The sequence below is a fragment of the Lepus europaeus genome, chromosome 9, assembly GCF_033115175.1.
Source record: "Lepus europaeus isolate LE1 chromosome 9, mLepTim1.pri, whole genome shotgun sequence".
In the NCBI taxonomy this organism is placed as follows: Eukaryota; Metazoa; Chordata; class Mammalia; order Lagomorpha; family Leporidae; genus Lepus; species Lepus europaeus.
The window spans coordinates 23,168,425-23,196,347 of NC_084835.1; the positions used below are offsets into that span (position 1 = coordinate 23,168,425).

Sequence of the window (27,923 nt, forward strand, 5' to 3'; positions counted from 1 at the left end):
GCTGAGGGCGTCACCCTCGGGCTTTCCCTCTGAGACCCTGCACAGAGGGTCCCCAAGGCAGAAGGCTCAGCCCAGACCTGGGGCTGTGCCCAGGGCTCCCGCCTGAGCAGAGAACCCTGATTTCTTGAGAGAGGCTGGCAAGGGGTCGATGCTGTCAACGGGCAAGGCAGCGACTACACAGTTCCTGGGACTGGCTCGGACCCAGGGTAGGGGCCCAGCCAAGGCGGCAGGCTTGCAGTCTCAGGCACCCTCCCCACAGCACCGGTGCCCCAACCTCAGGCTCCCACCCCAAGGTGAGGGCTTTCAGAGCGAGGAGATGGGAACCTGGTCCAAATCTCCCAGGAAGTGAGCTAAGAATAGCTGGACATTCTTGGGGGCGAGGACTCAGATTGCTTCCAAAGGTCAGTCTGGCCTGAGCGGCTCCCAGCGGCCACCGCCCCCCCTCCAACAGAAAGGGCCAGCAACTGTTTTCTATAGAATTTTATTCCCAAAACAGAGCGCGGCTTCACGGAACAATTTACACAGCTGGGAGAGGGGACGCTGGGCCAGAGTGGGGAGACCCCCCGAGAGGGGCATCTACAGAACCTAGGACAAGCGAGGATGCCACTCTGCGCTTTGAGGGCTGGCGTCCTTGTGGGGAACGAAGGTGGGGTCCTGGCTGGTGGGATTTGGCACCAGTCAGTGAAGCAGAATTCTTAATCTCCTTGGAGACTGCATGGGGTCAGGGGAGGGGAGCAGGTGTCTGCACCAAACCCCTAGCCCCACAGCCACGGTTTCCATGGTAAGAGGATGCTTGCTCTCAGGCCTTCTGGGTTTGCTACTAGACGAGGGTGGAGCTTTAGCCTGGGAGAGCTGAGCTTAGAAACCCCCTCAAGATGGCCAGGTCCAGGGTCTTCACAGGTGGGTCCTCCCAGTCCCTCTTCTGCTTTCCCTACCTTTCACTTGTAAACAAAGGGGGGGGGGACATCCTCAACTGTAAACAAAGTGTAAAAGTTCCAAGTTTCAAGTTGTAAACAAAGTAAAAAAAAAAAAATGTTGTAAATCTCAACCTGTAAACAAAGTAACGAAACGTTAAAGTTCCCAGTTGTGGACATCAGACAAAGCAACAAGAGTGGGAGTTTTGCAGACAGAGTCGAACAGTCGGTTTTCCCTTTTGAAGGGAGTAAAGCAGCCGTGGAACGTCTGGCAGGCAGCCCCGGCGCCCAGGGCCGGGGAGGATCCTGTAAACACGGGAGGCAGTGGCACCTACATTCTGGGTCTGGAATGCCCTTGCTTCTGCTCCCTTTGCTCACCCTCCCACCCACCCCTGGGGGGCAGCGTCGGGGAGCAGCGCAGGGGTGGGGGCTGCCCAATGACTGGGCAGGAATGTCTGAGCAGAGGCCTGAGCCCTCCCCTGGGCGACAGGGAAGCCTTGCTTTGTAAACACGACATCAGCTGCTCCACCAGCGCCACAGCATCCGTCCTAGGTCATAAGGCAGCAAGTGGCAAGGACTCCATGTATTAAACACATACATCCACCAAGAGGGGTGGCAGGAGCGGGTGCCCCTGAGGAGGCCAGAGGACCCCTGTTTTCAAGACCAGCCCCCAGCCCGGAAGTTTGGCCTTGGAGTGGGGGCACTGGAGAAACGGCAAAGATCAATTCTGCACTTTGGGCCCCGACAATATCCAGATCCACCTGGGGCGTGGTGGGGTGGGAGGAGGGCCTCTGTGCCACCTGTCGGACCCCACTGCTGTAAGATGTGAGGAGACAGCACAGGGCTTCCCAGGGACCCACATGGGGCCCAACTCTGCATCTCATCCTGTCCCCTCCCCCTCCCAGCCCAGCTCAGACCCCTGGAGTCAGAAGAGCTGAAAAATAACATAAGCATCTCTCTCTGGTTACAAAGGTACAAAAACGTATAAAAGTCCTCCCTTCATTTCCCTCCTGCACCTGCCACGGGCATGCTCACAGATGCACACAGCCTCAGCACTGCCTCCACAGGGCTGGGAGCTGGGACAGAGGCTGCCTTGGGGTTGGCCCCGACCCCTGGAGCCTCTTCTTTAGCCCAAATCTTCCATCGCCCTCTGATCTTCCTCCTTCACTCCGCGGGCCCCTCAGGAGTGACCCTCGCTTCTGGGAACTCTGCAGAGTCAGAAATGGAAATCACAGGCATCGCTCAGTGGACCTCACCTCCCCCAAGTATCCCCTCCAGGGTTCTCAGTCCTGCAGCCAGATGCAAGGCTCCTTGGGCGCCTGGGCCTTTTCTGTAAGCGCTTCACTAAGACCTGCCGTGTTACACCCTTGGCAGATACTGTCTCACAAATCTCACACCTCAGAGTTTGTAACTGCAGACCCCTTCATGGATGAAGAAGCTGAGTCTCAGAGAGGCGCAGGACCTGCTCAGGGTCACACAGCTACTGAGGTAGGGACAGATCACAAACTCAGACCTGCGTGAGTCCAGAGCCTGAACGGTAGTGGACGGTAGTGGGACCAGGTCCTAGGTCACTCCTGTCACCCCACCCCTCCTCTCTCACCACTGGGTCCTGCTCAGTTCTCTTGGGCCCTGGCCCCACCCCCGGGGCCCTCTTCCCCCCACAGCCATCTCTCATCCTGCAACCCTGCAAAGCATGAAGCGACTGTATCTTCTCATAGCGACTCAGCCCCTCTTTTGGCTCACAAGACCTGGCAAGTCCTGAGCCCATCCCTCTCGGACCCTGTGCACACAGCTACTGCCGGATAGGCCCGCACACCCTGTCCCACAGCTGCCCCACAGGCGCCTGAGAGGCACCAGGTCCCAGCTCAGCTCCGGGGAGCCCCCTCCACCGTGCCCACAGGCAGGAGGAGCTTAACTCTGGCTGAAGGAATCCGTGAATGAATGAATGATTTGCTGGTCTGCTGGCACATCCTGGCACTCCATACAGCCCGAGGTGAGACCTCCCTATCCCTTAGGAAGACCAGGTGGGGAGTTCTTGCTGGTCACACCCCCATGCCCTACCAGACTGCTGTCCCCAGCCTATAGCCCCCCAACTGTGAGAGCAGAACCAGGGGTAGCCCCCACCTGCCAACCCCACCCCATCCCACCCACTCTGGTGGAACACGGGCCAAGGTATACGAGGTGAGAGCAGAGTGGCTGGACTGTGCTTACTCTGAGTCCGGCGACAGCTCTGAGATGCTGTGGGACGTGGCAGAGCGCGGCGTGGAGGGCCCAAGTGCAGAGGCTGTGGCAGAAGGTGTGGCAGTGGTGTGAGGGCCTGAAGGCGTGCTGGAGGACTGCATGGAGGAGAGGGCGGAGGAGTTGAAAGAGGCGAGGATGGAGGAGAGAATGTCCAGCTGCTCTGTGGAGGGGCCGTGGCTGGGGCCACTGGCTGGGTCCTCCCTAGCTCTGAGCAGCTGCAGGGGTGGCCCGAGGGCTTCTCGGGAAGGGTGCCGGCTAGGCACCTCGTCCAGCCGCTCGCGAGAGTTCGAGCTCCTAGACACAGAGTCCAAGGGCCGGGATGGCAAGAGGGGGTCCCTTGAGAGTTGCCTCTGGGGAGATGGGGACACAGGCGGGTGCTGTGGGTCCAGGTCCCGTGGGCGGCGGGGTGGAGGCAGCGTGCTCAGCCACTCACGGGGTGCCCCTAAGTTCAGCGCATCCCGGGAGCCGAAGCGCCCAGCCACGGTGCCAGGGTAGTCCCGGGGCGTCTGCCTCCGCGGCAGGGTGCTGCCCCGATCCCTGGGCTCCAGGCGGCCTGGTGCAGCATCCAGGTGTTCCTGGGAACCTGGCCGGTTCAGGGGGCACAGGACAGGGGCAGGGGCCTCCTCCAGTCGCTCACGGCTCAGCTGCCGCCGGAGGAGCAGGTCCAGCTGTTCTCGGGAAGAGTAGCGGCTGGCTGGCTGCGAGAGGCTGCCCGTGCCCCCACCAGCATAGATGCGGCCGTAAGAGGCGGCTGGCACAGCACGGTGGCCCAAGGTGGCTGCGCGGCACCAGGACAGCTCAGTGGCACCTCGGGTCTGTGGCACCAGTGGGTACTGCAGCCTGTTCTTCAGAATGCCTACAGAAGGGACAAAAAATAGGCACAAGACTTCCCTGGATGGAGAGGTGTGGCGGCCCCTGTGGTCCCTGTGACACGGGGCTGGGAACAGAAACCCCTAGGGAGGGCGGGAGGCAGCAGCACAGCGGTGGGAGTGGAGAAGCAGAGATGAGGGGATCCGGCGGGGCAGTCCCCATGGTGCGGGACAGGCAAAGCTCCCCCAGGTCGGAAGAGGGGCAGCTGCCAGGTTCCGGCAACACAGGCCTGGGCCAAATGGGCAGGCGGGAGTCCCCTGAGATGCAAGGGAGGGGCCGAAACCTCGGGTTGGGACAGGGAGAAGCTCTGGGGGTCTCTGGAAGGCACGAGAGCAGGGACAGAAAGCTTCCAGAGCACAGCAGGGGCTCGGGGTCTGGGTCCCGACTGCGGCTGGAGGAGGAGCAGCCCCTGGGGTCCTGTGTCCCTGTGGGGCAGGAGCTCCCCGAGTTAGAACGCAGGCAACCCTGGGAACTGTGAAGCAGGCCAGAGGAGCAGACGTTCCCCAGATGGGAGGGGCCCCTGGGGTTTGAGATGAGGAAGCCGTGAGCGCCTGGATCAGGGCACGGGCAGCACCCAGGGTTCCTGCAACGCAGGCCAAGGATCGGGATCATACCCTTCCTCTGGCGCTGCGCCCGGCCCACGGAGGTTTCGTCCCCACTGGTCAGGGCCAGGTCTAGCTGGTTGTTGTTGTTGGTGGCATCCTTGCTGCTGTCCAGCCCAAGGCGTCTTTCAGAGCCCCAAGTCTGCAGGGCACAGGGAGCCGCCTCGCACTCCCCCAGAGCTGGCCAGTAAGACAGGAGGTCATTGCCGTCCACGTCTGCGGAGCCAGGGCAGGTGTTACAGGATCTGATGGTCCTGCTGTGTTGACCCCACTGACTCATGCCCCTGTGACCCAGACTCATGACCTTGACCTGAGTGACCCTTGACACCCTGGTTGTGCTCACTGAGCACAGGCAGCAGTCTCCTGTGAGGCCAGTGGAGGGATCCAGGAACGGGGTAGCTGACGAGCTGCCCCCCTTAACTGGAGCTAGAAAGACACTGGAGGTGGAGGAACCTGAGGGCTAAGGGGCCAGGGAGCCCAGGCTGAACCTCAGCTTGCCGGGGAGATGAGGGGCTGCAGGGATAACAGGCCACTTCGTCACCTGTGCCACCCAGGCTGTTCATGGTCCCCCAAGCACTGCCAGGACGCAGGACGGGGCAGGTGCATGCGGTACCAGTGATGACCCCAGAGGTTCCCAATGGGCCCGCCCAGGCATGCTCAGGTGATGGCAGGGTCCCTGCATCTAATGGAAAGTGGGGGAGGGTCCCTGGTCATGCACGGGGTCAGAGGGCTTCCATCACCTTTAGGGTGGGTGAGGAGCCTCTCACTCTGGGCTGCCCGGCGTAGCGGACGCTGGAAACGCCCTCGTGTCCGGCCATTGTCCTCGCTTTCTGACGATGGGATGGACAGGCTCCTCTCCTCCTCCAGGGACAGGTCACTGTCGGAGTCGGAGTCTGCGCCTGCAGTTGGGAAAGGCGGGGCAGGAAGGTATAGCAGCAGTGGGGGAGGTGAGGGGCTCTGCCGTAAGGAGTCTAGAGGGTGGGTGCAGCAAGGGCAGGGACCTGGGTGGAGCTCAGAGTGGGAAGTAGGAGGGGGGCAGAGACTTCCCCGGGATGGCTTGGGAGAACCAGGCCTGGAGTATAGGAGCCTCCTGTGGTAGCGAGCTGGGGGGAGCTCGCCCACCCCAGTGAGCCACTGCTCCAGTTTAGGGCAGAAGAAAGGGGGATAGGGGAGAGAGCCTCCGCCCCTGCCTCCCTCCTCCCTTCCCAGGCCCCCAACTGCACCAGCATCTCGATGGAACATGGCCACGTCCAGGTCCGTGGGGCCAGCGTGAGCCTGGAGGCTGTGGTCAGTGTGGTCAGCAGCCGAGCCATGTCGAACCAGGACGTTGTCCCTGGAGACGCAGGAGCCCCCCATCAGAGAAGGATGTGAAGAAGGGCTGCCTGAGGCTGGTGGGACCCTGGGCTCCCAGCTGCGTGCGGAATGGCTAGGGGGTGCCCCTGGTATGTGGCAGGAGGGGCACCTAGTGATGCCAGCCCCAGGAAGGCTGGCGTGTCCGTCCCGAGGCACCTCCTCCACTTACCCGAGGCAGCCGCGGCCCCGCTGGCTGTCCTGGTCCTGGGCCCGGCCGGAGCGGGCACTGCTCACAGAGGAGACGGTGGAAGCCCCCAGCGTGATGCGGATGAGGCCACTCTCCTCGAACAGGGCCGTGTTGTTGTAGGCCCCAGGGCCCTGCGGGACGGAGGCGGGCACGGGGCCGTGAGCCAGCCCTGCCGGGGCCTCCGACCCCAGCCGCCCGGTGCCCGTCTCAACTCCCTCACCGTCCCGGGTGCTGGCCTTGCTTCCTCGGGCGCCGCCTTCCTGCCCAGGCAGGCTGGTGTCCAGGCGGCCCGTGCGTCTGCGTTCAGCACACAGAAGAGAAGCAGCACCGCCAGGCCCTGTGGGTTAGCAAGGGTCGGTGTGGGCTCGGTAAGGGGTCAGCAAAGGACCGAGAGGGTCAGAAGAGTCGGCGAAGGCCAGAGAGTCACCAAGAGTTCAAAGTCCCTGCCGGTTAGCAGGGAGCTGTCACTGCAGGTCAGTGCGAATAGCGAGGAGCCCGGGGAGGGGGGCCCGGAGAGGCGTCAGGGAGAGACAGCCAGGGCAGAGCGGTCAGGGCAGGACCCGTGTCTACTTGAGAGGTAGCTCTAGGCCTGGGTCAGCGGCCGGGGCCAGTGTCCGGGGACGGCACAGTCATCCAGGAAGAGTGAGACGCAGGGCTGCGGGGGGGAGGGGTGCCGGAGCTACCTGGAGCCCAGAGAGTGCGGCGTGGAGGTAGTGGAAGGCCAAGACGCTGTGGTTGACTGCCAGGAGGCCGAAGAGCCAGGACGTGCTGACCAGCAGGAGCAGCAGGAAGGAGCTGCGGAGGGGCCTGCTGCGAGGACACGCGAGGTCACGCTCATGCGGGGGACACGGGACGACACGCAGGGGCCACACTGGGACTATGGAATGAAAGGAACTCACAGGAACATGGAGGCCCCGGGGGGAAACTAGGGGAGGCGGGAGTCACACAAGGAGCAAGGACAGCACCCCTGGAGGAGCGAGCCACGAGGGGACGAGGAAAAACGACATCCACATGAGAGAGAACACGCGGGCCGGGACCAGGTGCACAGGGCAGGGACAAAGGGAACCACCCAAGCCGTGAGGAGACCCTGGGAGGCCCAGGAGGCAAGGAGAGCAGCAGACAGCCAGGGCGCCAGGGCAGGGGCAGCTCCTCCCTCCCTCTGGAATTCGGGGATGTGCTGGGGGCCCCAGACCCCTCCCAGGAGGAGCCCGTGCTCCTGAGAGCCCCCGACTCACAGCACAGAGGTCTTCTTGGCCTCCCTCTGCCCTGTGGAGCAGGATGTGCGGGCAGCGAGGAGAAACATGGTCCCGTTCATCTGTGGGGCCGGGCGGAGCAGGGCAGAGAGACAGAGAGAGAGACAGAGGGAGTGAGAGACAGAGGGAGCCGGGCCAGAGGCCAAGACTCACGGCAGAGGCAGGGCCAGAGAGAAGTTCTTACATGCACACACACGCTCCCAGAGGCAGGAATCAGAAACACAGGCAGGGGAGCCTCGAATCGCAAGCTCAGAGGTGGGGGAGCAGAGCGAGACTGAGATGCAGAGGGAGCCGGAGAGACAGCACACAGGCGGGGAGGGGCAGCCAAGCCTCTGAGCCCCTGCCCCCATCTCCTGGACAGCTGAGAGGGGAGTGGCCACTCCCCACCCAGACAACAGAGAGGCAGGGAGTCCAGGAAGCTGGAGCGTGCCCCGCACCGCACCCTGCAGGACCCCACCCCAGCGCAGAGCACTCACCATGATGACAAGGACAACAGGGCCGGCAAAGCTCCAGATGAGGGGGTCGTGGATGGAGATCCAACAGAAGTCAGGGTTCCCGTAGCCCTCGGGGTCCAGGCCTACAGCAAGGCCTTGGGAAGAGAAGCGGTAGGCTGGAAGGGGGTTCTAGAGACCCTCCCATGGGTGGGGAGGAGAGGGGTGAGGGCAGAGCTGCTTCCCCCTCCCCCCAGGAGGAGGGGAGGATGAGGCTGGGGCTCACGATCAGGACTAGGGACAGGGTCGGGGTGACAGCTCTGAGTGGACAGGGCTCTCACCCAGCAGCACAGCGGGGACACCCCAGCCCAGGGCGTGGTAGAAGCGCATAGCCCCGTGGTCCACGTTGCGCGGCTCGACCTGCATACGGTAGAGGTGCAGCCCCTGCACGAGGAGCCAGGCAAAGGTGCTGAGGAAGAAGTAGTGCAGGAGGATGGCGACCGCGGTGCACAGCAGCTGCAGGCAGGGGGGCGGGGTCAGGACCTCCGCCTCGCCCAGCATCTGTTCCCCACCTCTGACCCTGAGCCACAACACCTCCAAACCCTGGTCCCCACCTCTGCATCCCTGACCTCCGACCCCAAGCTTTGGCCCCAGGGCCAGTGGGGTCATGAGGACACAGGTCCCCTAGCCCTGACCCTGCACCTGGTTGTGGGTCCTGTGGATCCCCAGCAGGAAGAGGAGCTCTGCCACCCCCAGGGCAGCCGCCACGTTGGCGTGGATTCCGCGCACGTTGGACTTGAGGCTGCGCAGGCTCAGCAGGATGGCCGCAGTCAGCACCAGCGCAGCTACGGACAGTGCCACGACCACGTGGGTGAACACAGCCAGCAGCTCCAGGTCCCCCTCCAGCCGCTGGGGGGACAGAGACGGTCACTGAGGTGCTGGGCAGAACCTCCTGCCCCTCTGACCTCCCCACTCTTCCCCAGGACACAGCACAGCCCCACCTCACGAGGGGAGGCATCCATGAGGATCCCGAAGGTGCCTGTCCGGCTACAGCGACACCGTGCGTGGGACCCGTTCCTGTGCACCAGCTCGCAGTCCCGTGCCGTCCACATACCATGCTGGTCCGCCCTGCAGCCATGGGACAGTCAGAGCCACCATCCCCTCTGGGGGCGCCCCAAGGAGGGGGTGGGGGTGGTGAGATTGTGGGAGGCATTGAGAATGGGCATTCCTTATGGGCCTCGCTGCACAGTGCCACTAGTGAGGACCCAGGGAGAAGGCTGGGAATGACAAGTGACCTCCCAGGGGCTACCAGAGGGACCAGGGGTTTCCAGAGTGGGATCCTCACGGGCCAGGTGGGTCCCACTGCACGCAGATCGCTTTGCTCCGATTTGCCGTCTGTAGCAGGCGGAACTCAAGGCTGATGGGGGACTCCAAGAGCCCACTAAGGAAGCTGCGCCCGTGGAACACGGCCACGCTGACCACCGGGGAGTTCATCACAGGGTTCTGGGGAAGCCTGAGGAGACAGCCCGTCCGAGCTTGGTGCCTGCCAAACTCTCCCTGTCTTCACGCCTCTCACCACGGCGGGCCCAGGGTCCCCAGTGTCCTAGAGTGGATGCTAGTCTGAGAACCCGCCCCCCAGCCTCCACTGCGCCATTTCACACTCACTCCCCAGACTGGGGGCTGAGACAGTCGGGCCCTGCTGGCCCCAAACTGCCCTCCCTCCCCCCACACCTGCTCCCCATCAACAGCCTGTCTGCCTGCCTCTGTGGGCCAGTTGCTCTGTCAGGACCTGGCTCACAGACCCTTCTCAGATGGGACTGCCCCCACCTGCGGCTCTGTGTCTGTCAGCCTAAGCTTTGCTATTCTGCACAGCTCCATTGAACGTCCCACTTGGAACACAGCACGGACACGGCTCCCTGGAGCTGTGCACAGAAGTATCTCTATCTAAGGCCCGCGCTGCGGCGCGGCAGGCCAAGCTGCTGCCTGTGATGCCAGTATCTCAGATGAGCACTGCTGGTTGGAGTCCCGGCTGCTTTGCTTCCGATCCAGCTCCCGCTAATGCACCTAGGAAAGCAGCGGAAAACAGCCCAAGTACTGGGACCCTGGCACTCACATGGGAGACCTACATGGAGCTCAGGACTTCCGGCTTCAGCCTGATGCAACCCCAGCCATTGCAACCATTGTGAACCAGTGGATGGAAGATCTCTTTCTCCCTCTCTGTAACTCTTTTTCAAATAAATAAATAAGTCTTTCTTTTCTTTTCTTTTTTTTTTTTTAAGAAGAATCTCTGAACCTCCTCATCTGCCCACAAAAGGAGAAGCTGGGTTGGATGGAAGCTCACAGAAACCCAGGGGTGAGGGCCTGGAAGTAACCCCACCCACGGTACCTGGCGCCCCGCCGCTCGGCCTGGAACTGGGCAGGGAGCAGCCCGCCCAAGGTGCGGTAAACGAGGAGGATGACGATGGACATCCCAGGCTCGGGCTCGGGCTCCGGGGGTGCTGGCGGGGGGCCCACACTTGAGTTTTCTGCGCTGCTGCGTGTGGGCAGAACTGCAGGGGGAGGGGAGGGAAGGAGCCACCGTCAGTGACCGCCGACCAGCCCAGCGCCATGCACGGTGATCTCTTCCCTGCAGATCCAGAACGGGGGGCCGGGGGGCTGGAGCCCGGGGAGGGAACAGTCAAGGCCTGGGAGGGGTGGTCTGCGGTGAGGAACAGGCATGGCAGGCTGAGGGTGTGGCGAGGTGTGTAGTGGAGGGTTGGCAAGTGCAAATGGGCTGGGCGAAGGGGACTCGGTGTCTGACTGGGGAACAAGGAGACAAGACCCAGCCATGGGGGCACCCAAGGGCTCACCTTCAGATGGGGACGGCCGCGGGGGCTGGGAAGGCAGCAGCACGTGGGTGTGAGGATCCCAGGCATCCTGGCCTCGGAAAAGGTTACTGTGGTAGCGGGGGTAGCGGCGGGCCCCTCGGGTCGGCCCGGGGTGCTCCATCCGGTCAATGCTGAGCACTGCCCACAGGAAAGGGGTGGGGCCCATCAAGGTCGCCTTCCTGTGCTGGGGCTCCCATGCCCTCTGATCCCATCCTGTGCCCAAGTCCCATGGTCCACATCATCCTTGCTACCAGTGCTGGGCCTGTGCCTGCAGATGAGGGTGGTGGCACAGCCCCGCTCCTCAGACCGCCAGGTCCCTGCCCTCTCATGGCCCCCTGCCCTGCCCCACCCACCACGCACTGATATTGGGTGTCACCAGCCCCACGGGATTCAGGTACGTGAGCTCCATATTCCTTGCGAGCGTGGCCGCATACTCCTCCAGATGGCGCACCAGTCCAGCGCTGCCTGGGGAGCCCCCGGGGGCCCGCTGCCCCAGCGCTGCCCACAAGTCTCCCGTCTCCGGAGCAAGCAGTGCAGAGCCGGCCCACAGCAGATTCTGGGAGGATGGAGGTGGAGTGGGGCTCAGCCAGGCGGTGGAGAGGTATGAGGGAACGGGGCAGGAAGGAGGGGCCTGACCACGTGCTCACAGGGGCCCCAAGAGGCAAGGGGGCTGGGGCTGAAGAGGACAAAGAAAGAGGGAGAGGCTGGGACCCTTCACTTCCCCAGAGGTCAGGAGGGGCCTAAGCCAGGAGCCAGGGGGCACAGAGCTGGGGGCCCTGGGCCAGGGGACTGGGAATAGAGGACACAGTTCTACCTCATTGAAGTGGGCATCCTGGGTGGCTGTCAGTCCAAAACCTTGCTGATGGCTCTCGAAGGCCAGCAGGTAGGCCAGCAGGCGGGCAGTGACCCGGACATCTTGGCTGAAATAGTGGCCAGCGTGGCCAGTCACCTCCCGCAGTCGCTGAGCCAGCTTCTTGGCCTCCATGGTGTCCAGGGCTGTCTTGTTCAGCTCCAGGCCATCCAGCTGCCGGGACAAGGGTGGGAGCAGGCACTCTTATGGTCCCTGAGGCCTTTCCCTCCCAGGGAGAAGGGTGTGACCAGTTAAAAGGGCAAAGAGGGAAAGCTCCAGAGCACGAGATGAGGCGCCTCCCAGCCCTGGGGGTGCTGTGGAGGGCTGGGTGTGGGGCAAGGGCTGGGCAGTCTCACCAGCAGACTGAGCTCTCGAAAGGCAGGGGAGGTGCAGTTGAAGAGGTCGGGCTCCAGCCAGCCCCGGTCCTCATCACACAGCCGCACGGCAGCACCTGCGGGTGGGCAACCCCTGGTCAGGCCCCAGGCTGTGGCGGCTTTGCTGAGGAGCGGCCCCAGCGCCCTCTACCCCAGGGGGAATCCTCGAGGCAGAGCCCATCAGAGTAGGCCACGAGGGCTTTACCACTGGATGCAACAGCCCAAGACCAGCTGCTGGCCAGGGAATTTCTGATGGGTCTGTGGACGGTTATCACCACCAACCACAAAGACAACACAAGGGTAGGGCTGCAGTCACACACACACACACACACACACACTCAATGCTCACGCATGTAAGTCAGGACAGGCTCACAGACACGCCCACAGTCACATACATGGAATGCCCACAGTGGCACGCACACAGATCCAGGAACCAGGACAAGCACACATACACACACACGAAGCTCTCTCGTGCACACACAGACACGCCACCACAGACAAGGTCTCCCAGGAGTCTTCCGTGAGCAAAGGGAAGTGGGGGTAGGGCTCTCTCCCAGTTCCAGCTGCCCTTGGAGACTCTGCTCTCCCTTATCTGGAGGTCGGGGATGGAGGTTGGAAAATTGACCTGTACCTTAAGGGAGAGCTTGTGACTTCAGCACACAACCCTTCCCCAAGACAGACTCACAGACACGTGCACAGGCATAGGAGGAGGGCACGTGAGCATGCACACACGATCTGTCCAGCCACTGCCGGGGCCTCAAGCAGCAGGGAGGAGCTGTAGGGTCCTCAGTCACAGGGGAGGGGTCTTTCACAACCTCAGGCAGCAGGAAGGGGCCTGCAGGTACCTCCGGGACAAGGAGGGCTCTGCCAGGGTCTTAGGAAGCTGGGGGGCTCTACAGGGTCCTCAGGCAATGGGGAGGGGTCTCTGAGGAGGCCAGAGGGGGCCTCCAGACCTCAGACAGCAGGAAGGGGCAGCCGGGGGCCTTAAGCAGGTGGGAGTAGCTTTTAGAGATCAAGCAGCAGGGAGGGGTCTGTAAAAGCTCTGGCGGTGGGAGGGGCAGCACACCTGAGCAAACACGTACCCCTTACCTGCACCCCGCAATCCTGCCCAGAAGCCAAGAGAAACAGATGGAGGCTCAGTGAGGAACCCAGAGGCCCAAGGGGGTAACGAGGGGCCCACATGGACTCCTGCCCCACTCCCGCCTCTGCGCAGGTATAAGACCACCCAACTCAGGAACAGCTGGCTCCAGCAGTCAGAGAACAAGCCCACCCCCACCCTCAGGCATGCCCTTCCTCCACAAACACTCACCCAGGGCCCCCCGGGGACACGGCACCGTGGCCAAGGCGCCAAACTTGGTCTGGGGCCACCACACACCAGATCTCAGGGACTTGGGGCAGGCGTTGTAGAGCACTGGGGAGAAAGCAGGTGCTGAGCCAGGTGGCCAGGGCCCGGCCCAAGGGACAGCCACACTTAGTGTGGCTCCTTCACCCCCACCCTGCTGTCCACTGTCCCAGTCCTCTGCTGGCTTCTGAGGAGCTGGTCTCAGATTCGGTGTCTTGGAGCAAACGTGGGGTTCCCTGGGTGTAAGTGGTCCTCTCAGAAGTTCCCCAGAGCCCCTACCTAAGGAGCCAAGCAGGCCACGGGTACCTTGGGGGCAGCACGCTGGGACCAGCCCTCGGCGCCTGGAGCCGAGCATAGTCTGCTTACCCCGGCAGCCGCTGGCTGTCACCTCCGCAAAGGGACTGTCGCAGCTGTTGCACTGGCGGCCAAGGGCTCCTGGGCGACAGGGGCACTGCCCACTGTGGGGTGCACATGAACGCGAGGTGGAGCCCACAGGGTAGCAGTCACATGGGAGGCATGAGTCACTGCCCCGTGGTCGGTAGTGGAACTCCTGTTTGAGGATGGGTCAGGGGCCTGGAGTCAGAGGTCGGGGCTTAAGAGGTAAGGGTCTCAGGTCAAGGCCTGGGCATGCATGGGATCAAGGGAAAGGGGTGAAGAGAGCAGTGCTCACAGGCCGGAGGGAAGACAGGGCCTCTGACGGCAAGGGAGGGGCTGGGATCAAGGATGAGAGTTGGCAGGCAAAGAGGTGACAGGACCCGGGGAAGAAGCTAGGGCCCACGTCATGGGGTGCAGGTCAGCAAGCTGGACAAGAATTGCAGATCGTGTCCAAGGAAGGGCTGGAAGGTCAAGTGTCAGGGGCGAGGCACACCTTGCAATGACACTGCCCATTCGTCTTATTGCAGTTGGGGTCAAAACCCTTGTGGACATCACAGTTGCAGGGGCCACAGGTCGGGCTCCCCCACCAGCCCCGTGGGCACTGCTGGTCCATCCTGGGTGTGAGGACAAACAGTCAAGTGAGATGGCTCTGTGATACCTCAGTGACCCTCTCTGTCCCGGCCAGGTCCCCCCATCATCTCAGCCCGCAGTCTCTCACCTGTGCTCACAGTGGTGCCCAAAATATCCACTCGCACAGTCACAGGTATAGCCATGGGGGGCTCCCGGGAGGCGCCGGCACGACCCCTGGTTCTGACAGGGGTTCAAAAGGCAGGCATCCACACAGCCTGGGCCATAGTAACCTGCAGATGGGGTCAGGAAGCTCAGGACGTGGGTCACAGAGCGGAGAAGGAAGTGGGCACCTGTCCTTTGCATTGCCTACCTCCTCAAGGTCTTCCAGGCCCCCCGGCTTCACCACAGACCCCCGGTCCCTGCCCAGACCACCTTCCTCCACTTTCTCAGGGCCCACCTGGCCGGCAGGTGCAGGAGAAGGTCTGCCAGAGGTCTCTGCAGTCAGCATGGGGTGGACAGGGCGCAGATGCACAGGAGTTGGTCACGACACAGCCGGGCTCCACATTCACGCGGTGGCTTGGGGGTGGCAGGGCCGGGGACCCTGAAGGTGTGGAGCCGAGCCATACTCCCTGTGGATACGGCCAACAAGGGTGAGGTCCGTGCCAAGGCAGGGAACCAGGCCACCCTGACATGCAGTCCCCCAGGCTCCAATAAAACCCAGATCCCAAAACAGTCTCAATCTAGTCCCCCCGCCACGGGGCTGCTAACTGCATTGTCTGACACAGATCCCTAGTGACCGCAGAGGATCTAAACTGGACTCTCCCCTCCAACACCACGGAAAGAGCTGCTCTGTCTCCGACCGCTCTGGGCCATCCGCCCCCAGCACACACCATGCCCAACCCCATGTGGATGCTTTTCAGGGTCCAAGGGTGCCCTCAACTTTGACCACTAGCCCTAGTGCCCCCAAGTCACAGCCCCATGCCGACCCCCACCTGGATACAGCCGACCAGACCCTGAGGAACCGCCTCCTTACTGCTGGGGGGCAGGCCTCCCACGTGGAGTTGCTTTACCTTCAGGCCTTGGAGCTCACTCCCCACTGCCAAGGTGTCCTGGAGGAGGGACACTGTCAGCACTGGGGGGAGGGGCTGGGTGGACCCCTGCCGCACCCCAGAGCTGCTCCTGGCCTTCCGGCCCTGCATGGCCATGCTCTGGCCTCTGTGCCAGGGGCACGGGCTGGGGAGGAGCCGCTCTGAAGTACGGAGAACTTGTGGGGCATGGGTCAAACATGAGAGGAGGGCTTCCTCTGAGAGCGGAGCTCTGATAGGCTCTTCCCTCTGAGACCCAGCAGAGACCTGCAAATTCCAGGATTTTGACTTGGGGTGGCTAAGAATCAGCGCAAACAGGAGGAGCTTCCAGGAGTCAGAAAAAATACTGGCTACAGACATACCCTGAGACCAGGCAGAAAACTGGGTGGTCTCCCTGACACAAGGAGGGCCTGGGAGTGGACCAACCTGGCTGGGAGGGTGGGCTCAGGGCAAGGACATACAGAAGGGGCTGGGGACAGCAGCAGACTACGTGCAGTGGGGGGAGTTGCGAGGGCTGGACTAGAGGTCTGGTCAGATAAGGTGGGTCTGGTTGGAAGGAGGGAGAACAGACTACCCCAGGGCCAGAGGTCAGACCTGGAAGAGGCTAAAGTCCAATGAGACCATGAGAACACGACGGCCCCGCTGGCCACCTGGCTCCTCCTGCAACTCCAGGCGCAGATCGTGCCACCGGCCGTCACTGACAGTCACCTGGTCCAGGAGGAGGTGGGCAGCACGGCCCGAGCCCCTGGCTACAGTCACAGACAGCAACCCCCGCTCCAGCTGTGGGTAGAGATGCACACAGCCCTGGGTTTAGAGCCCCAAGTGGGGCCGGGGCTGGAAAATGAGATCAGAACAGCAGAGTCAAGGCTTACACGCACGGGGACACTGTGCCATGGGCACTACGCTGACGATACGGGAGCAGAGGACAGGACCAGGGGTCATGGACTGATACGGCTAGCACAGGAGAGAGCAATGCTAGTGACCAGCACTTGCACAGGATATCACTGTGGGGAAGGGGGTCAAGGGTCAGAGTGCACAGCAGGGTCAGGTGTGGTCGGGACATCTAGGCGGTATAACCAAGCCTGAACCCACATGAATATCGCAGGGGGCATCAGAGGCTGAGAGCTGAGGGTACAGGGAGGGATCAGAAGGGTGGACCCACCTGGCAGAGGAGTGTGCTGTGCTGCCCGGCCTGCATGTACATCAGGACCCCCTGTGTCGCTCGTGTCCGAAACGCCAGCCCCAGGTACCATGGCACAGACACAACCGTGTCACCTCCAAAGTCCCAGCTCAGTGAGCCGTTGCCATGGAAATGGTGGGGATGGGCCATGGCTGAGGGGATAAGAGGAACAGGTTCACAGGCCCCACTCTGGGAACAGACCTCACCCTGCAGGTCCCTCCCGCCCCAGGCAGCCCACTCACTGAGCCGACAGTCTTTGCCACCAAAGCCCACAGGGCAGTCACATCTGAAGCCGCCCCAGCGCTCTGAGCAGGAGCCACTGTTCTTGCAGGGGCTAGAGTCACAGAAGTGTAGCTTGGCCTGGCAGCCTGGGAAGGGAAGGCACATGGAGAGTAAGAAGACGACATGGGGGACTGGCGAGGCTGGAGGCTGGGCGGGATGTGGAGGTCCAGATGTCAGCCCCGTGTTGTCACAAGGAACACAGGAGGCTGGGCTACAACGTGGCGCTTGCCATCAAAACAGACTGAGGTGAGATGGGACCCGGAGCCACCCCATGCAGCCCTCCACACCCTCTCCGTGGCGGCTCAGGGCCACGGGCAGGGCAGTAGGAATCACAAGTCTACCTGCCGTGGTGCCATTGTTTGCGACGAAGGCCGCCATGTCCACTCGGCGGCCATCGATGTGCAGGTCCCGCATACAACCGATGAAGTCCTTGTGGGACACGGGGAAGTTCTCGGGGAGGTTGGGGACACCCCCCAGGAGCAGAGGGCCCGTCAGGTCCAGGGACCTGGGGGTCAGGGGTCCGTGTCATTGGTGGGACAGGTATCGGCAGAGGGTTGTTCCTGGGGACCACAGGACTCAGACAGTAGGGTGACTGAGGGAGTGAGGACAAAGCCAGGCCAGGGAAGACATGAGGGCCTTCCTTCAGTCATAGGGGTACAGAGAAAGCACACGTAGGGCTGATGGCCTGGGAAAGGTGGGGAGCGAGGCTTGAGGGCCTCAAGGCTTGTGGGTGGCTGAGGTAGGGGATGGAGAAGTGGAGTCTGGGGGCTGGGTATGAAACTTGAGACTGGGTTGGGCTTTGGAGGACAGGGGGTCTGGGCTGGCTACAGGATGCGGGCTAGAGTGACTAGGCTTTCAGGGTCTGTGAGTGGAGGGGGACGCAGTAGAGTGGAGAAAGGCTGGGAACGTGGTGGGCTGGGCGGGCTTTGGTAGGCAGCGGGCACAGGAAGCGGGGGGAGGGGCCTCACTTCTTGGAGCTTGTTTGCACACCAGCAGCCGCGCACGAGTAGTTGCCAATCTCAGCACCAAACTGCAGAGCCACGGCCACATCACAGTCATCCACGCTCAGCACGGCCACCTTGTCCTTGGATGGCCCCTGAGCACTCCCCAGGGCGTCCGTCCGGGGCTAAGGACCCAGGCACAGCAGTTAACACTGCTGTGGGTTAATCCCCAAGGAGCACAGCCTTCACTCCCAGCTCCCTCCTGGGGTGGTACCCACCTTGTTGTAGTATCTCAGGTGCACTGTATGCCATTGCCCATCACTCAGGCCGCCTGGAACTGTGGGGCTGACCACGGTGTTGGACTCGCCTGCAAGGGGGGGGTTCGTGCAGGAACGTCTGGAGCAGCCCCTCCCCCACCCTGGTCACTGAGGCACAACTACTCCCCCACCTCACCCCCAGCACGTTGAATGGATCTGGTGAGTCCCCCCACTGGCGACCACACGGGCTGGACCACAGTGCCTTTGCAAGCATAGGAGAAACACACACTTCCTGGAGAAAGTGGCCTTCCCGCAGGGAATGGCACGGAGCAGGGTCCTCGCTTGTCTGCCATCAGCCATGGCCAGGGGCACGGTGAGGCAGACCTGAGGGGACTCGGAACGTATCCCCGAGCCGTCCCAGGCTCACACGCGGGGGCACCCACCGGTGGAGTACGTGAGCCGCACTTGGCCAGCCACCAGCTCCAGGGCCAGGAAGTCGTGCTTCTCGTTCAGCCGCCCGTTGTAGAAGAGGAGCCCGCTCGGCTGTACCGTCGCGAACCTGGGCAGGGTGGGCGAGGGGCATCAGGAGCCAGCCACCACCTCCCACCCACCACCGCAGTGGGCAGGTAGGCGGGACGCCCGCCCGGGCTGGGGCCAGAGAGCCGGGCCGGCGTCCTGTGGGGCGTCGGGGCGGCGCAGTCAGGAGTTAGGGTCAGGTAGGCAAGGGCTGCGGGGCGGGCACCTACGAGAGGGACAGCGTGAGATGGAAGCGTTGCCGCAGGCCGCGGAACATGACGAACGAGCTGGGAGGGAAGGAGCGGGCCGCCACCTCGCAGCGGGGGCCCTCGAAGGCGCCGCCCACCGGGCACTGGCAGCGGAAGCCGCCGTGGGGCGCGTCGGTGCAGGTGCCCCCGTTGCGGCAGACGCCTGGCACGCAGCGTCCGGCCTCCGTGTCCAGCTCACAGTCTTCTCCTGGGGGGCAAAGTCGCGGTCACTGCGCTGCGGCGGGCGCAGGCTCCGCTCAGGACCGCGCGCCGGCCTGCGGGGCCCCGGCCTCGGGCTGGGCGCGGCCTGTGGCCCCGCCCCCGGCTGGCCCCGCCCCCGGCTGCAGCTCGGTTCTCCCGCCTGCAGAGCCTCTCTCCTTTCGCGGCGTCGGGCTCTCCCTGGGCCAGGCTCCAGCGCTTCCGGTCTGACCGTGCCCACCGCAGCCCCACTGGCCTGAAACTCGACCGCGGCCCCGCTCCCACGCTTGGCCAGCGGTTCACCCGGCCCCACGCCCGGCTCACCCGTGAAGCGCGGGCGGCAGACGCAGGTGTAGCCGCCCTCGCGCCGCGCGCAGGCGCCGCCGTTCCGACACGGGTTCGAGTAGCAGAGGTCGAGCTCGGTCTCGCAGAAGTCTCCGGTGAAGCCGGGCGGGCAGCGGCAGCGCAGGCCGGCAATGGGCTGGATGGGTCGGAAGAGCGTGGAGGCTGAGGCGAGAAAGGGCGCGGACGAGTCGAAGCGGAGCACGGACACGCATTTCATGTAGTTCTCGCAGGGCTCACGCAGGCACACGTTGTCGTCGAAGGGCAGCACGTCGAGCAGTGAGCGTGCAGCCAGCGCCGCGCGGCGCACGTACAGCTGCTCCTGCAGCTCCTCGGAGCTGAACCAGGGCCCCGCGGCGCCCGCCCCGGCCCCACGCGGCGCCAGCGCCGAGAAGCTCACGTTGAGCACGGTGCCCCCCACGTCCGTGTCGTTCTGAATGTTGAAGATGAAGACGTCCTCGGCGGGCGTGGCGAGCACCGCGGCCACGCCCTCGAGGAAGTGGCCCAGCAGCGGCGACAGGAAGCGCTCCTGCCACATGTTCTCCAGGCGCACGGTCAGGCTGTTGGCCAGCAGCTCCTCCGTGATGATGATCACGCGCAGCACGCACTGAGCCGTCACGCTGTGCAGGCCGTCTGCAGGCGGGGGCAGGCAGGGTCAGTGGTCAGCCTGGGGTCAGCTGCTGGCTCCCTCTGGGACACAAGAGGGCTGGGGCCAGTGACACCCCGGTCCGCCAGCACCTCTGAGTCAACAGACTGACCCCACCGGGACACAAGGGGGTCTGGTGCTGGTGATCACCAGCTCTCCCAGCATCCGGGTGTCAACAGTGGCTGCTTCCTCCCACCTCGCTCCCAGCACAAGGAGGGCTCTGGGCAAAGGAACAACCAACCCCCCACAGAGCCCCCAGCTCAGTCATCCTCCTGCTAGCAGCACGCAGGAAAGTCCCTAAGTGCTTAGGAGCCCACACTTCCTGAAGCTGTAATGTCAGCAGGACACCCCCACTCAGGACACCAACAGGAGCCCGGCTCACTGGCCACTCATTCCCAACTGGCCCCTCCCACACAGCAGAACCAGCAAAACACCCCCTCCAAAAAAACCAGGGAGGGTTCCAGGTCAGGGATCACCCTCCCCCATCTCTACTCAGCCGACTGCTCTCCCATGGGACTCGATGGCACCATCCCCCCGAACCCTGGGCCAGCAAGCTCCAGGCGGGCCTCGGACACACACCAGTAATCTTGCCTGCCACTCCAGAGCTAGGTCCTGTGGCTTCGGTGGCCACCCCAGAGAGGAAGATGAGGGACTCATCTGCTTTGTTCGCCTTGCCCCCTGCCTGGCACACACTGAGTGGCTTCTAAGGACTGGTTCCTGAGTGTATTGAGGGAGAGGAGAAGGTCTTCTCTAGCAATGCCAGGAGCCCCTGCTGTGGAGTTGAGGAGCACTAGTAAAACCTGCCCCCCCCTCAGCCCCCAGGCAGGGCCTTGAGAGCCTCCCCCGCCTGCACCCTCTGTTAGGGAAAGCCTGGGGCAGTGAGCGCAAGGAAGGGGCAGGTGGGCCCCTGGACATTTTCCCAAAGAGCAGGGTCTTGAAGAGAAACCAAAGCCTACTGTGCCTGAAACTGTCCCTGTACACCACTGTTTCTGACCACGAAACTATTGGTCTCCTTTCCCTGCACAGATAGGGTGAATATCTGACTGGACCTAAAGCATCCCTTCATCTGAATTTGGGCATGAAACAGACTGATGCATTGTGGCCTTGCCTGGGACCGCTGGAGCATCTCCGCAGGGCCTCCGGAGGGAAGGGAGCTAGTCCTAGGGCAGTAGCTGGTTTTTTACAGTCTTTATGAGGTCTGCTAGATAGTTTAGAATTTTGGGGCTTCTGTAGAGACTGCCCAAGAACCTAAGCAGAATCCCTGTGAGGTCTGTGAGTTTTTTTTTGTTTTTTTTTTTTTTTTGCGGGGGGGAGGGCCACAGAACCCAACACTTAAGGGTTTCTTGGAAGCTTGAAAATTCCTTTTTGGTTCAAGGTGCCCTGGGGAAGCCCTGAAGCCCTGACATGCTGAAGCCACCGGGTCACTTGCCTGCCCCCTGCCCCTCACCTGTGACAGTCACCAACATGGAGGCCACCAGTGGGCGGTTGTTGTCTAGCTTTCGACTGAGTCGCAGCTCCCCGCTGGTCTGGTTGACCACCAGCAGCTGCAGCTCATTTCCACGCTCAAACGAGTAGAAGAGGTGATCGGAGACATCGGGGTCATAAGCTGGGATGCGCCCGATGACACCCGAGGGGAAGGTGTCTGAGCGGTTGGATACATAGTTGTTGAAGAGGATCTGGAAGTTGTTGAGCACGGGGCTGTTATCGTTCTGATCAACCAGGCGGACATGCACAGTGGCCCGGCTGACCAGGGGGGCTGACGTGGCCTGCACCACGATCACATATTCCTGGCGAGCCTCATAGTCCAGGTCAATGAGAGCCGTCAGCTCTCCAGAGAAGATGTCCATCTGGAACAGCTCAGGAATGTTCCCGTCCACGATCTGGTACATGATGTGGGCATTGGGGCCCTCGTCAGGGTCCACGGCAGTGATCTGGGCCACCACCGAGCCCACAATGCTGTTCTCCTTCACCCGCACCTCAAATTCCTCAGCTGGGAAGACAGGGGCATTGTCATTCACATCCTGCACAGTCACTTGGATGCTGACTGGAGTCCGCAGTGGGGGCACACCCCGGTCCACTGCATAGGCAGTCAACTCATACACTGGCACTGCCTCCCGGTCCAGCCGCCTCACCGTGCGGACAATGCCAGAAGTGGGCTCGATGGTAAAATCTCCATCCCCATCTTCCCCATTCTGGAAAGTGTACTGGACTCGACCGTTGGCGTGAGCATCCCGGTCTGTGGCTGAGATCTGCAGGACACTGGTGAAAGGTGGAGCATCCTCGGAGACCAAGCCTGTATAGTGGGAGGCCACGAACTGTGGGGCATTGTCATTGACATCATTGACCATCACCTCTACGTAAGTGGTGTCTGCCTTCTGTGGGATGCCATTGTCTCGAGCTGTGATGGCCAGCGTGTAGGTCACTTGGTCCTCATAGTCCAGTGGGGCCTGTAGCGTGATGGCCCCTGAGTCAGCATTGATGCGGAACTGGGGTAGGTTGTCCTCCAGGAAATACGTGATACGAGCATTCTCACCCACGTCATCGTCAGAGGCACTGATGACCACTACCGTGCTACCCACTGGCCGATCCTCATTCATGCTCACTGAGTAGTGGGCACTTTGAAAGACGGGCCGGTGAGTGTTGGCGTCTGTGATGTTGATGTGCACATAGCAGTGATCATGGAGGGCACGGTCAGATGCCGTTAGCACCAGCTTGAAGTAGCGTTCCTGCTTGTAGTCCAGTGGCAGAGCCAGTGTCACCAGACCCACACCCCCCTGGGTGCTGATGGCAAAGCGATTACGAGTGTTGCCCCCGGTGATCTGGTAGCTGATGGCACTGTTGGCATCGCGGTCTACAGCAGTCACACTGACCACACTGGTGCCCACGGCTGCATCCTCATTCAGCCGCAGGTGGTATTCCTTCATGGTGAACTCAGGCCGATTGTCATTAACATCTAGCACGGTCACTGTGACGCTAGCCGAGGCGGACAGCGGAGGTGAGCCGTGGTCTCGGGCCTCCACGCCGAAGAAGTAGTGCTCCACAGACTCGCGGTCCAGGGGGCCACTCACAGAGACCCAGCCAGTGGCGCTGTTTATCACAAAAGGCGTATCAGGTGCCACACCAGTTAGGGAGTACTCCAATCTGGCGTTCTCCCCATGGTCTGCATCCACTGCCTGAATATGGATGACGGAGTGGCCCAAGGGTGCGTTTTCCAGGACAGAGACCTGGAAGGGCGTGCTGACGAAGATGGGAGCATGGTCATTGATATCCACCACCTGGATGCTGGCCAAGCCGGTGTTGTTGGACAGAGGCGGCCGGCCTGCATCCTGTGCTCTGATGCGCAAGGCATACTCCCTCTCTGCCTCGAAGTCCAGAGGCGCCACCACCTGGATCTCACCCGTGAGGCTGTCGATGGCAAAGTGGCCCCTGCTATTGCCGCTGATGATGTTGTAGTGAACCAATCCGTTGGCGTCCTTGTCCCGGTCTGTGGCGGTGACACGAAGCACCACCGTGTGGGGGCGCACATCCTCTCGCACCTGGGCCACATAGCGCTTCTCACTGAATTGGGGCGCGTTGTCGTTCTCGTCTAGCACAGTGATGTGTACGCGCACCGTGGCCGAGCGCGGCCCAGGCTCCTGACCCTGGTCGCTGGCCTCCACCACTAGTTCGTAGCTTTCCATGTGCTCACGGTCCACCCTGCCGCTGGTGCTGATGAGGCCGGAGCGCGGATCAATCTCGAAGGCGGCGGCGGCCGCACTGCGCGCCGCGGGCGGCCCCACGAAGCGGTAGCGCAGGTTGGCGTTGGGGGGCGCGTCGCCATCCGTGGCACGCAACTGCAGGATGGGGTAGCCCTCCTCCACGTTCTCGCGCAGCGTCTCCCGGTATTGCGCCTGCTCAAACACCGGCGCGTGGTCGTTGCGGTCTGCTACTGTCACAGCCACCATGGTGGTGGCCGAAAGGCGCGGAGAGCCGTGGTCTTGAGCCGTCACGCGCAGGTAGTGGCGCTCCATGCTCTCGCGGTCCAGAGCGGCAGCCGTGCGGATCAGGCCGGTCTGCGGGTCGATGCTGAACAGCTCCAGCGAGCGGCTGTTCATGAGCGCCGCCAAGGAGTAGACCAGGCGCCCCGCCTCGCCGGCGTCCGGGTCCTGCGCCACCACTCGCAGCACCGCGGTGCCCGCCGCCTCATTCTCGGGCACCAGTGTCTGGTAGTTGTACTGCGGAAACTGCGGGTGGCGGTTTGCGGCGCGACGGGGACGTGCCCGGCTTGGTGGGGGTGTTCTCCAGGCCTCAGGAGCCGCAGGGTCCCCCGGGGGGCGCGGCCCGGGGCGCTGCGGGAGGAAGCGGCGGCGGGAGAGACCGCGGGAGCGCATGCGCCGGGGCACCGCCTCGGGAGCTGTCCGAAGCTCTCGGGGTGCTGAACCCGCCAGAGGAGCTGTCCTAGCCGTGCGCGGTGCTGAATCCAGCCCCGGGCCAGATTCCGCAGCCCAGGGGGGACACTCCCGCCGAGGGTCTGTCCTCTCCGTTCGGGACGGCGCGGCTCTCTCCCCCTGACCCCTGCGCCCTGTCACCCACAGTTCCCCACAGCAGCGCACGGTTCCCACTCTCTTCCGCGCACTTCGTCCAGAGTTCGCCTGGGAGGACGCTGACTTGGGACCACCGGGCTGAACCAAGAAGTCCGAAGGGAGGGACAGGCTGTTCCCCGGGCCCGGGACCCCTAAGGACAGAGCCTCTGGCGACAGGCTACCTCTTCGCAGAGGTCCTGTCCGCCGGCAAGAGGAGACTTCTGGGCGCCAGCATAACAGAGACCTTGGCTCCTGTCCCGTGTCTCTCACGCGGCTGCCTAATGCTTGGACCCCGTGCTCAGCGGCCAACTCTGCGTTTGGCTGCCCAGGGGACCCTTGACCGCTCTGGGCGCTTTGCTTTCCGCCTCGGAGTGCCACGGAAACAGGCTCCCCGACTCCCAAGCCAGGCCCCTCATCCTCCCGGACCCCGGGCGGCTTGGGACAAAGAGCTAAGGCTCCGCCGCCGATCCGCGCCCTGGGCAGATCTACCCCCGGGTCCCAGCCCTGGTCCCCGCCGCCCCCCAGATCCTCCCGGCTGAGGGGGAACAAAGAGAGGAGGAGAAGGAGCAGGAGTACCGGGGTCGATGGTCTCTCGAGACCCTGCCACGGCGGCCGCCTCGCCATCACCCTCCACCTCCCCACACGGCCTCCACCGCCCCCCGCCCCGGTCCGGGCCTTAGGCCCGCCCCGCCGCTCAGGCCCCCTCCTGGGCCCCTGCCGCCGCCCCGGCCCCCCGCCCCTCGGCCTGTCGCTCCGCGCCGCCGCCCCCTGGGCACCATCTATTCCGCGGCCAGGGCGCCTTTGGCGAGCGGCCCCGGCTTTTGCCGCCCCCACCACAGCATCCCCGACGCTGCTGCCGCCTCCCGCCGCTCCAACATGGCTCCCGGCCGCCCGATGGTTCACTCCACCCCCGCCCCGACGTCCCGGACCCGGTGGTACGACCCGCCGCGCATGGCAACTCTGGCGCCCGAAGCCTTGGCCGCCATCTTTGTTAAGGACGTCAGAGCCGCTCGCCGTGCGGGGCTGAACGCGGGGCTTCAAGCTGGTGGATCCGCCCTCCTCGCTCTCGGCCGCCGCCCTCATCCGCCTCCCAGCGCCCTCTCCCAGCCTTTCTTCTGTTTGCACATCTCTTATTCCCCTTCCTGAGTTCTGGCCTTAACCCTGTCCCGGATTTGAGGTTTTGGTGCCAGGACGCGCGAAGAAGAGCGCCCTCGCGGCTCTGGGTGGGGGGTACCACGTGCAGTGTTGGGGCGCAGGGACGATGGCCGGACGGAGCCTGGGGAGCCAGCAGCCCTAACAATAGCTTTGGCTACTTCAGCAGCGAGTGTGAACGTGTGGGCACCTGTCTGGAGCGCCCCTGTAGAGCAGAGAACGGAGGTGACTCGCCGCCCCCCACCCCAGGGTCCCGGCACCGACGGCCACGCCCGCTCTCTCGGCCAGGGCTCCCGAGTGCTCCGGCAGGCCACGAGCAGAGCAGGCTGTGTCGCGGCAGCGGCCTTGGCTTCCCCGGGTCCCCGCCCCGCGCCAGCCGAGCCCGCAACCCTCAGTCCCTAGAAGGGGCTGCGCAGCTCAGCTCCCGCCTGCCCGCGGGGTTCGATCGGGCGCTCCCCGCACCGCGCAGCCCGCCAAGGGTGGGTGCGGCGCAGCGACGTCACCGACGCTCGGCGGGCTGGGGGGAAGCCCGGCTTTCCAATCAGAAAGTCATTGTTCCTATTGGCACAATGGCAGGCCCCGCCCCCCCCCCCGAGGACACACTGTGTGGGGGAGGGGGCGCAGGGTTCCGGGGTCGCCGGCACAGGCGCCCGGGACGTTCTACCCTAAGGCGGCGTCGACGACAGGCTGCGGCGCCCGACACGGAGAAGGCGGGCATCTCGGCTCCGAGGAGGGGGTCGGGGCCGGGACCCCGGAATAGTCCCCTGGGTGCGGCTCTCCTGACGCAGCGGACCCCGCCGCCTCCGACAGGCCAAGGACTCGGGGCCGCGGGTCTGGCCCGCCCAGAGCGGTGCCTATGACATCATCACCAACCAATGAGGTGGAGCGTTTTCTGGCCCTGGACTTCGCCGCTTCCGGGAGGCGGGGCTCTCGCGGGGCCCGCCTCCCGGGCGCCCCACGTGGCCGCCGAGAGCTGGCTGGGTTGGGGGAGCGTCCCCGGGACCCGAGGACCTCCCGCGGGTCACATCTCCGCGGGGGTACCCTGTGCCGGCCCGGCTTCCGCCCCTGTGGAGGTGCGGCAGGGGCAGGCGGGTGGATAGGGGCTGGAGGAGGAAGGCCGGGGCGGTGGTTCTGACAGCGCCTTTGCTCTCCAGATGCGGTCTAGGACTAAAAGCCACTGCACCTGACGCTGACGGAGCCGGGGGATAGGCGGCGTAAACAGGTGGTTAGGAGTGCTGAGGTCCCACAGGAGGCGCCTGAGCGCTCTTACCGCCGAAGATGCCTGGGCAGCGCGCCTTGATCGACCACCAGATCAGCTTCTGCGAGGGAAGGGGGAGCCACCCTAGGTCTTGGGGGCTGAGTGGGCAAATGTGGAGGATGGAGCATGGCTGGACAGGTCAAGCCCTGCAGACTCAGCAGGAGGGCTGGCGCCGGCCTGAGCCCACCGCGGGCGGGTCTCCACCTGCCTTTGTGGACCCTGTGGAGGCTTTGCCCTCCCTGTCTGCATGTACCTGGATGTCGCACCCTCAGTGGCAGGCCCTAATGCACTTCCTGGAAAGACACAAGCCTCTGCCTCCAAGGCCAGCCTTGCCCCTGGAAACATGGTTGGTCCTCATCCTCTTTCATGAGCTCCAAGCTGGAGGGTCTTCCCAGGACCCAGAAACCTGGGTTTCTATGGGCCCGCTGGAGCGAAGGCATGGCAGGTACTTGCCTCCAGCACTGCTCTGCCTCTCTCCCTCTCCTGTCTCTTCCTCCCCACCCTGTGTTTGCCTCCTCCTTTCTCCCAGCCCAAGGTGCCTTTCCAAAGCCAGGAGCTCAGAACTCAGTCCAGGTCTCCCATGTGGGTGGCAGGGATCCAAATGCTTGAGCCATCCTCTGCTGCTCCCCTAGGTACACGTTAGCAGGAAGCTGGAATTGAAGCAGAGCTGGGACTGGAACCCAGACACTCTGATACAGGATGCAGGCGTCTTGAGTAGTCCTGTGACCCACAGCACCGCAATGCCTGTCATGGGATGGGCTTTTTAATAAGTGGTGCTGGGACCATTGGATATACATATAGAAAAAATTAAATGAGATCCCTACTCGCCACATCATCAAGTCTTGGTAGATTTGACATCTGGACATGAAGGGAAAGACAATGGAGCCTTCAGAAGAGACCACAGGAGATCTTAAAGATAAATTACAGGCCGGCGCCACAGCTCACTAGGCTAATCCTCCACCTGCGGTGCTGGCACCCCGGGTGCTAGTCCCGGTCGGGACGCCAGATTCTGCCCCGGTTGCTCCTC

The 27,923-nt window shown here is 63.3% G+C and overlaps 1 protein-coding gene across 1 annotated transcript; it reads right to left on the minus strand.

Annotated features, from left to right (window-relative positions):
• Positions 1-483: 483 nt before the first annotated feature.
• Positions 484-25,110, minus strand: CELSR3 (cadherin EGF LAG seven-pass G-type receptor 3). The gene is made up of 35 exons (XM_062200815.1): positions 21,372-25,110; positions 19,261-19,911; positions 18,721-18,940; positions 18,418-18,533; positions 17,996-18,084; positions 17,745-17,902; positions 17,118-17,281; positions 16,737-16,862; positions 16,477-16,646; positions 15,909-16,094; positions 15,222-15,338; positions 14,687-14,858; positions 14,378-14,519; positions 14,153-14,273; positions 13,651-13,834; positions 13,252-13,353; positions 11,925-12,019; positions 11,533-11,742; positions 11,079-11,274; positions 10,701-10,856; positions 10,238-10,400; positions 9,197-9,364; positions 8,853-8,979; positions 8,554-8,760; positions 8,193-8,367; positions 7,897-8,009; positions 7,403-7,482; positions 6,851-6,974; positions 6,388-6,504; positions 6,150-6,298; positions 5,851-5,960; positions 5,368-5,526; positions 4,640-4,843; positions 3,126-4,011; positions 484-2,122 (listed from the first exon to the last, which is right to left on the minus strand). Exons 1-35 carry the CDS (start codon positions 25,108-25,110, stop codon positions 2,095-2,097), a joined length of 9,924 nt encoding a protein of 3,307 aa, XP_062056799.1. The 3' UTR covers positions 484-2,094.
• Positions 25,111-27,923: the final 2,813 nt, after the last annotated feature.